This window comes from Euleptes europaea, chromosome 1, assembly GCF_029931775.1.
Source record: "Euleptes europaea isolate rEulEur1 chromosome 1, rEulEur1.hap1, whole genome shotgun sequence".
NCBI lineage: Eukaryota > Metazoa > Chordata > Lepidosauria > Squamata > Sphaerodactylidae > Euleptes > Euleptes europaea.
The window spans coordinates 69,353,283-69,363,262 of record NC_079312.1 but is presented as its reverse complement, the minus strand read 5'-3'; the positions used below and the strand labels follow the sequence as shown (position 1 = coordinate 69,363,262).

At 45.7% G+C, this 9,980-nt stretch overlaps 1 protein-coding gene across 1 annotated transcript; it reads left to right on the top strand.

The window, feature by feature from the left end:
* Nucleotides 1–4,724: 4,724 nt before the first annotated feature.
* LOC130484342 (protein BTG1-like) lies at nt 4,725–6,357 on the top strand. The gene is made up of 2 exons (XM_056857298.1): nt 4,725–4,860; nt 5,715–6,357. The coding sequence occupies exons 1-2, from the start codon at nt 4,743–4,745 to the stop codon at nt 6,065–6,067; spliced, it is 471 nt and encodes a 156-aa protein (XP_056713276.1). The 5' UTR covers nt 4,725–4,742; the 3' UTR covers nt 6,068–6,357.
* Nucleotides 6,358–9,980: the final 3,623 nt, after the last annotated feature.

The window sequence follows — 9,980 nt, the reverse complement described above, 5'->3', positions numbered from 1 at the left end:
GGGCCATGGTTGGCAGCAGCTCTCCACTGGTTGAGCATTGTGTTGGTCCACCCCAGGGGTGTCTGCTGCATCTTCCCAGGTGCAGCCATGGCCCTTGGTTGGGCGGGTAGGGGTATGGGAGGGAGGCATGCCAAAGGGGGAGGGGGCATTGAGCTTACCTTGCTCCGTGCTGGGGTAGCCATGCCTTGTGCCCTAGGCTGGGGCTCCATGGCTGCTCTAAGCCGGGCCGTCTGTGGGACAGAACCGAACTGCACCCTTGCAGGGGCAAAGGTACCCCCTCTGTGAGGCGGGCAAGGGCCTCCAGGGTCTGCTGGCCCTCTGCAGCTGCTTCCCCCACCTATCTGCCCTGACGGTGAGTTGTGCTCCCACATGGTGTGCCCATTGTTTGAGTATGTGTGAACTGCTACCATGATGCAAGATGCTACGTCCCACGTTGCAGGGCCAACTGACGTAGCCTCATGCCGCACGGGTTGGTATCTGACTTGCATGCAGATAAACCAGAGTTTATATTGCCCCTCAGGTGCTGCCATTAGCTGGGTGAGGTGTGTGGCCATGGGCCAGTGGGTGCTGGGCATGGCAGTTATTAGCTTCCTATATTTCTCCATCCCCAAATACCATCATATATCCTATTTTTTATTTACTCACATCTTTCTTTATTACTCATTCTTTCATTTGGGAAAGTTATTTGGGTTAACATTACTGCGATATGAGTGAAGTATTGGAACAGGTATGTGGAAAGTCTGAGTCATCTGTGTGTTATCACTGTGTAAAATGTCAATAAAATATAGATTTTGAATTTGCATTTAAATTTCAAATATTTAAACCAGAAGGATCACCTATTCCTGTATAAACCACCACACCATGAGATTCGGTTCTCCTCTACCAAGTCATTACCGTAGTATTTTTAGTTGCAGCACCTACTTTATGGAATGGCCTTCCACAGGAACTCCATAGAGAATCATCCCTCTCTAGATTACAAAAACTATATAAGGGAGTCTTCTCTGTGAAATCTGTTGTTTATTGGCAAGTGCAAACTATTGTTTGTAGTTCAGTTATTGTTGTATTTCATGGTGGTTTTCATTGGGGAGTGGCCATAGCTTAATAGCAGACCACATTTTACAAGCAGCAGGTTCCACGTTCAATCCTTGTACCAATCAGATAAAGATCCCCAGTTGCAGGACTGGAAATCTGTTTGAGAACATGAAGAACTGCTCAGAGTAGAAAGAAGTTATGGGTAGCCACATATTTTTAATATAATACCACATTAGATGGATAGTAGAATGGAACAATCAAGGAGGGCGCCTTTATAATGGAATAGGATTGTTGTCTACTGCAGTGATTACTGTAGCTAGTTCCTGCATGGTCTTACAATCCACTTTATATAGTTTATAATATGCCTTGCCTTAGTTTGTTGTTTGCATAGTTCTCTAATTCTGCAATCCTACTCCCACTGCATTGTTCATTAGTTGTCTTGTGCTGTCCAATTGCACTGTTGTATCTCATGAACTTTGCCTTGAGTCTCAGTGAGAGAGGCAGACTATGAAAAGTAAATAAAATAAAAATATTTCGTACTTTTAAAGTCACTCCCAGCTGCTTTGAATGTAAAGAGGAAATGGAAACACATTTTATATAAATAAAGTGGCCACACTGTCCCTTGCTGGTGGGAAATGTCTGCTCAGGGGAACTACTATATAGCACTCACTCTTTCTTGAGCCAGAAAAAGCCCAGTAGAAGTCTTCAACCAGGGCACTACATAAGAAGTTAGGCTGGATGTAAAGACCCAGTACAGTCGGTCCACTTAGGGTTGCCCTCTTCGCCACTGGTGGGAGGTTTTTGGGGCGGAGCCTGAGGAGGGCAGGGTTTGGGGAGGGACTTCAATGCCATAGAGTTAGGGTAGCCAACCTCCAGGTACTAGCTGGAGATCTGCTATTACAACTGATCTCCAGCCTACAGAGATCAGTTCACCTGGAGAAAATGGCCGCTTTGGCAATTGGACTCTATAGTATTGAAGTCCCTCCCCAAAACCCGGCTTCCTCAGGCTCTGCCCCAAAAACCTCCTGCCTATATAGAAAAATAATACTGTATTAATTAAAACAGAAAAAAGACCTCTCCAACCCCACCCGTTCAAAAACAAAACAGTCTGAATATACTTATTGCTCTGCAAGTGTAGTGGAATGTTGAAGGCAGCTAAGCATCAGGGTTTTAAATTTGTTTAAAGGGATGAAATAAAGGAGAATGGGAGAATTGGCTTGCACAAAAGTTTGCCAACCTCCAGGAACTAGCTGGAGATCTCCTGCTATTACAATTGAACTTCAGCCAATAGAGATCAATTCACCTGAAGAAAATGGGCACTTTGGCAATTGGACTCTATGGCATTGAAGTCCCACCCCTCCCAAAACCCTGCCTTCCCTCAGGCTCCGCCCCAAAAATCTCCCACCAGTGGCAAAGAGGGACCTGGCAACCTTATTTATAGGATCCTGAAGAAATAAATGTAGTCTGGAGGTCTCCAGCAATTCCTTGTGGGTCTCCAGTGTGTCTGTTATGAAATATCACAGGTTTGTGTAAGGTTTCTCTTCTGATGGATTTAAGATTAAATGCTTCTGTTAGGTTCTATACAACTGCGTTTTATGTACACTGAGACAAGATGTGTTTTTGAATCACATTGTGCACAAATGTGTTTGTGAATCAGGCTATGATGAATCATGTTTCCTTTGGAAAAAAAACTCTGGGGAACAGCCCAAGTCCTACATCAACATAAATGAAGTTTACACACAATATAGCTTGCTTCCCTAGCCCACAGAGTTATTCCCCTTGCTGAAACAAGGGTAATAGTATAACAAGGTAGAGACACACTAGGACTATTTAGAATCCTCCAATAACTCTCAAACTTTGTGAGGTTTCTGCAGTCTGATTCTCCCTCCTCCCCTGACTTTCAGATGCTCTCAATATTCCCTCCTTTCTGAAACATTTAATCCTCATCAGGCAGTTTTTAGAAGTTTCTGTTTTGGTTATCAAGCAAAGTCACATTTTTTCTGTATAGTGGGGAGTTCCTGAGTATAGGTAGATTACCCTTGTTTATGGGTAATCTAGGCCGATTACTGTTAAGATGTACAATGGTTGAAAATGTAACGTCAGCAACCCTTAGAACAGTTTCGTATACTAAATCTGCGTGTCCCCATGTGCAGAAACTGGCACGCCTAAAACCACTGGGCGATATTTTTGCCACAGCTTTCATAATGGGTAGACCGGCCCACCAATTCTCTCTCCGCCTAACCTACCAACAGGGTTGTTTGCAGGCTAAATGGGAGGAGGGAGAACTATGGCGCACTCCTTGGAGCAAGGGCACGATACAAACAGGGAGCAAAAGTATTCCGAACTCTTTATTAGTAGCCTCTTTTCAACTGCGTTAACGTCGAGGATAACAATAACTGGAGATAAATTTACAGCGTGTCCGCCGCACCTTTCCCTTGGTCTTGCCCGGGCCTGTCCTAACTCTGCACAGCCGTGGCTCCCCCTCCTCGCCCCACCTCCTCCTCCTCCTCCTCCTCCATGCTTTTGATAAACACCACATCGTGCACGTCCAGTGCGGTCTGGCGGACTCTCTATCAGGAAGACGTCACGCCACCCTCCCCCTTCCCAAGGATTGCTTCACTAACGGACTGGAAACTACTCAGCCCAGTTAAGCCCTACAGACCCCGCACAGTGTCAACAAACCCTGCGGGCTTTTATTGCCTGCTCTCTCCCTGCCCCCTCCTTCTCCTCTCTTTCAAGACGCCCCACTGGGTGACGCTTGCTGAGAAAACGTTCCTCGCTCTTTCTTGCCCCCATTGGAGCACTCCTATATTGGCTACCCTTAAATCTGCAACAGAATGTCCTGGAAAGCTCCTGAAAGCTCATCCCCTGCCAGAAAATATTCTTGTGAGTCTTTAAGGTGCTACTGGACTCTTGCCCTTTTCTACTGGCTGTATCTGAAGAAGTGAGCTGTGGCTCACGAAAGCTCCTACCCTGCCAGAAAATATTGTTGTGAGTCTTTAAGGTGCTACTGGATTCTTGCCCTTTTCTACTACTGCAGACAGACTAACACGGCCACCCACTGGGAATGATCCTATAGCTGGGCAGCCAAGCCCCGCCCCCTCCCTCGCACCCACCGACCCACAGAATGGGGGAGGAGGGAAGAAGAGGACTCATCCACCCTCAGGAACAAGCGCCTCAACCGACTCTCTCCCACCGCTTCCGCCTTGGCTCCTCCCAGCCAATCACGAGCCGGGGGCCGTCCTCTGTTGCCCAATCGGGAAGGGCGGTTTGGCGTCCTCCGAGGGGAACGCCCGGCATCTGTGATGCTGTAGCTCGAGGGCGACGCCATTGGCCACGACTGGCCCCACCCCCCCGCCTGCCCGCCCCCGTGAGTGAGTGAGTGTGTATGTGAGAGAGAGAGTGTCGGGGGGGAGGGCGGCCGTCTGCCGATCTGTTTACTTCTCGCGCTCAGTCCCCAGCGGCGGATGCGGCAGCGCTGAGCGGGCGGCGGCAGCAGCAGCAGCTGGGCCGGCGGCGCGGATCGGGACCCCGCCCCCTCGCACGCAGCCCCCCCTCCCCCGCCCGCCCGGCCGCCACATCACAATCGCCCCTCCCGCCCTCCCTCAGCCGGCGGGGCCGCCCAGCCTTCGCCCTTCCCGACCGCAGCGAGGGGAGCGAGAGAAGGGAGCGTGGGGGGAAAGGACGGCGAGAGCAAGCGGGGAAGGGCCATGAAGACGGAGATCTCCACGGCTGCGGGCTTCATCACCCGCCTCCTCCGGACGCCCGGCGGCATCGGCGACGAGGAGCTGCGCTGCTTCAGCGACTCTTTGCAGGAGGCGCTGCGGGGTAAGGCGGCGGGAGGAGGAGGTCCCTCGGGGGACCCCCCCTTCCTCCCCCCGGGAGGCAGGCGAGGCGTGTGGGGCGGCCCCCGCCGGCTACAGAAGGAGGAGGCCGCAAAGAGGAAGTGCGGAGTTGGACTCCCCCCCTCCCCCTCCCCCTCCCTTCGTCCCAGCAATCCTTCCCCCCCCCACACACACACACACACTGCTCCCCACCAGGATCATTCCCAGTGGGTGGCCGTGTTAGTCTGTCTGCAGTAGTAGAAAAGGGCAGGAGTCCAGTAGCACCTGAAAGACTCACAATAATATTTTCTGGCAGGGTGTGAGCTTTCGGGAGCCACAGCTCACTACTTCACGTAAGAGTCCAGGAGCACCTGAAAGACTTAACAAAAATATTTTCTGGTAGGGTAGGAGCTTTCGTGAGCCACAGCTCTGAAGAAGTGAGCTGTGGCTCCCGAAAGCTCCTACCCTACCAGAAAATATTTTTGTTAAGTCTTTCAGGTGCTACTGGACTCTTGCCCTTTTCTACTGCTCCCCACCAGGACCCTGGTAAGTTCCCCAGCTGTTCTTGCGCCCCCACCCCCCACCGCGCAGAATTGGAAGGGGAGTTAACTGCACAAACAACACGCGCTCCCGATTGACCACGTCGCACTCTTTTCCTAACACAGATGAAACAAGCACCTTCTGTGGGTTCCCACTAAGCTCCATCCTCCTCCGCGGTTTTGCATTTGGAGCCCCTGTACGGATGGGCAGCTGAAGGAGGGGGAGGGTGCAGACAGCTGCCCGAGGAATCCCCATTATGCGGGCTGTAACTCTTCTCTCTCTGTCTCTCCCCCCCCCCCCTTTTGTTCCCATTCACAGACCATTACAAGCACCACTGGTTCCCCTTGATGCCCTCCAAAGGTTCAGGGTACCGCTGCATTAGGATCAATCACAAGATGGACCCCTTGATAGGAAAGGCAGCAGGCATGATCGGACTAAGCCACAACAGACTCTTCCAGCTCCTGCCCAGCGAACTAACTCTGTGGATAGACCCCTTTGAGGTGTCCTATCGCATCGGGGAAGACGGGTCGATCTGTGTCCTCTACGAAGGCCCTGAGCCAGCAGTGAAGAACGCCAAAGCTCTTGAGAGTATGAGCAGCTGTAAAGAGGAGTGGAGAATTGGCAGAGCCAGCCCTTCCAAGAACTACAACATGATGACAGTTTCCAGTTAAAAAATAACATTCCCTGTACAATGATGTATGTATGTATCCCACTTTGATAATGAAGTTAGATGGTGTAACTGATATGTTGATTTTCACCCGATAGTCATTAAAGTTGTAGTAGTACTGCCAATTTCTTTTGTTTTGTGGCCAAGGGCTAATGTATAAAAAAAGCAGTTCTTTTAACTGTACTTTTTCTGGATTGTATACTGTAAATGAAATTGTACAGTCAAGATGATAGTTTTACAGATTTATATTTTGGAAAAAAAATCCTTGGCTATTTGTAATAAAAATGAAACTAATTTAACTTTTTTTTTTTAAACTGTGAATTTTAGTTCACATAATGTTCCCATGACCAACATCTCTGTACTTTTAGGAAAACAATTTGGGAAGTGGGAGTAGGGAGGCAAGGCAGGTGGAAACTAGATATTCTGCTCAACTTGAATATTTAAACCTCTCCAGTGATTTGGCTGCACAGACGTTTTCGGGGCCATCAACACAGCTGCCATAGAACAAATACGACTTGTCTCATGTAAATACTCAGGGCAGTAGTTTCAATTCCCGAACAGCTGAAAAGTATCAAATCAGATTTGGGTAGTAAAGTTGTAAATTACATATCCTCTTGTTCAGTGAAATACCTTTTTAATATGGCTTTACCGTAATGAATATTGGATAAAAAATACCTTTGTGAAAACAGATCTATGTGGGATAATTGGTGCCTTCAGAACATAATTGTTAAAGCCTTCCTGGAATCAGATGAGCTAGATAGATTGATCCCTAGCATCTCACTTTGGACATAAGTTCCATTAATTCCAGTAAGAATTATTTTCAAGTAATGATGTTTCTTTATGTAGAATATTTCTGTGCCGCTTCTTCAAAGTCTTGCTTGGGACAACTTACTATTTAAAAAAACCCTCAAAAACACAAGCCATCAAATTTGTCTAGGATCTGGGTGTGATAGAGCTACTTGCTAATTGACACTTGATATAGCTTTCGAAAGCAGGGTTGTTGTTTTTTTTTTTTTTTTTTTTAATGGGATTGAAGTTTAAAGTAATCTCAGAATTTATTTTAAACAGAGCCTCAAATGCAAGAATTGTTTTGGTGTCTATCCAGTGGCTAGGATCCAAAGAACTACTTTAGGCATGCCTAGTAGAATTTTTAAAAACTTTCCCCCTTCAAACAGCAGACCCTGCGCCTTGTTAAAAATGTTTATAAAGCTATTCTCAGATTCAAAATAAGCTTTGGTGGGGATGATGTCCCCAAAACACATCCAATTCTCCTTTTAGCAAGAGTAACTAGTTAGTTAAAAAAAAAATTCAGCCCATAATTGTTATTGAATGTTCATGGGATTGATTCTTTGCTATCACTTTCAAACCCATGGTATCCATCTTTTAAATCTTGTTGCTTGTGAAAGAGAGCATTGTAAGAAGTTAGCCTTTTATGAACAGATCTTTCAAAATGTCAAATTAACATGGAGTAGATGTGACTCTTAAGAGGCAAGTCTGGGCAAATGTCAAATGGCACTTCAAACTCTGTTGAACAAATAACTTCCTGGAAGTCTAATCTGATATTTTGAGTTTAAAATTCATTCAGTTAAAATCTAACAGCTATGTTCCAAACATATTTGTTTGCTAATAAAACTATTGTAAACATTAAAACACATAATATGGTTTTTAAAAGCATCATGGATGTGCTCTGCTTTTGAACGGTTACCGCTATTGTATTTTAATAGAACTTACTCTGACATAAAGGTATATCAGATGAAGTGTAGCTTCTAAATAAGGCTCATTAAATCCATAAAACAGATTCCCAAACAAAGTTTTCTATAAATAGGCTATAAATTGGGGGTAAATCCATTAAAATTGAAGACATACATGCCATCAAATCACTACGGGCTTATGGCGACCCTGTAGGGTTTTCAAGGCAAGAGACATTCAGAGGTGGTTTGCCATTGCCTGCCTCAGTGTAGCAACCCTGGACTTTCTTGGTGGTCTCATAAGAACATGAGAAAAGCCATGCTGGATCAGACAGAGGCCCATCAAGTCCAGCAGTCTGTTCACACAGTGGCCAACCAGGTGCCTCTAGGAAGCCCACAAGACGACTACAGCAGCATCCTGCCTGTGTTCCACAGCACCTAATATAACACATGCTCCTCTGATCCTGGAGAGAATAGGTATGCATCATGACTAGTATCCATTTTTACTAACAGCCATATATTGCCCTCTTCCCCATGAACATGTCTACTCCCCTCTTAAAGCCTTCCAAGTTGGCAGCCATCACCACAGCCTGGGGCAGGGAGTTCCACAATTTACCTATGCATTGTGTGAAGAAATTTTTATCTGTTTTGAATCTCTCACCCTCTAGCTTCAGCAGATGACTCCACTTTCTAGTATTATGAGAGAGGGAGAAAAGCTCCCTGTCTACTCTCTCCATACCATGTATAATTTTATAGACCTCTATCATTTCTCCCCTTAACTGCCTGGAAAGAAGGCAGTTAAGGGGAGAAATGATAGAGGTCTATCATTCTTCCTAAGCGTTTTAACCGCTCCTCATAGGGCAGTAGCTATTGCCCCCTGATCATTTTGGTTGCTCTTTTCTGCACTTTCTCAAGCTCTGCAATACACCTTTTTAGGTGTGACCAGAACTGCACACAGTATTCCAAATGTGGTGTCACCATAGATTTGTACAAGGGCAGTATGATAGCAGCAATTTTATTCTCTGTTCCTTGTCTATAATTATGGCCAGCATAGAATTAGCCTTTTTCACAGCAGCTGCACACTGGGTTGACATCTTCATTGAGCTATCCACTACCACCCCAAGATCCCTTTCTTGGTCTGGCGCTGCCAGCACAGATCCCATCCGTGTATATGTGAAGTTGGGATTTTTTGCCCCAATATGCATCACTCTACACTTGCTCACACTGAATCTCATTTGCCAATGCCCATTCCTCCAGTTTGAAGAGATTTTTTTGGAGCTCTTCACAGTCCGATTTTATTTTGTTCTCCCATCCAAATATTGAGCAAGACTGACCCTGCTTAGCTTCTGAGAGTTAACATGATCAGGCCAGTTTGGGTCATCTTATATTTTGTATTTATAATGAGAGTATAAGGGGTCTGACAGTATGGCGCTTTTAATAATAAAAATTGTACTCGGGGAAATTTTTTGAGTAAGATAAGGAAAAAGAAATTCTGATATTGATAGGACTCACGCACTACATTCAGCTATGTCACCATGTATATGTGACAGGGTCACATCAAAATTATTATATAATTGTTTTTCACACATGGCAATAAAATGTACATTAGCCTCTTAGTTTTTATCCTATGAAGTAATGCATGAGAAAATATGGAGATGAATTTGAATCTAGATTTTAAGATATATATATCCCTGCAATGAAGGTATTGTGTTTGTATTGTAGACCAAGCATAAACTTGTTTTGAATGTCAAGTGTAAAAATTTCCTAATTTCCTTACCTACTTGGACACTCATACCACAAGGATGCTAAAAAACAAAATACAAAAGTTCTTTTTATCTTTGCTGAAAGAATCTACGATGGCTCAAATCTATTTGAATTTTTAAAAATATGCACTGGGAGCCGAGTTATTTAGAATTCTGTTCGCAAAAAGATTTGTTTATATTAAAAATCATTATGTTAACATTTGCTTGGAAACCCTGAACAATTTAATAAAAAAGGTAAAGGTCCCCTGTGCAAGCACCGGATCATTCCTGACCCATGGGGTGACATCACATCCCGACGTTTCCAAGGCAGACTTGGTTTGCTGGGTGGTTTGCCAGTGCCTTCCCCAGTCATCCTTTACCCCCAGCAAGCTGGGTACTCATTTCACCGACCTCAGAAGGATGGAAAGCTGAGTCAACCTTGAGCCGGCTACCTGAAACCGACTTCCGTTGGTATCGAACTCAGGTC

Coding starts and splice junctions, on each gene's coding strand:
- LOC130484342 (XM_056857298.1), top strand. CDS start 4,743: ATGAAGACGGAGATCTCCACGGCTGCGGGCTTCATCACCCGCCTCCTC. Junction 4,861..5,714: donor TTTGCAGGAGGCGCTGCGGG/GTAAGGCGGCGG, acceptor TCCCATTCACAG/ACCATTACAAGCACCACTGG.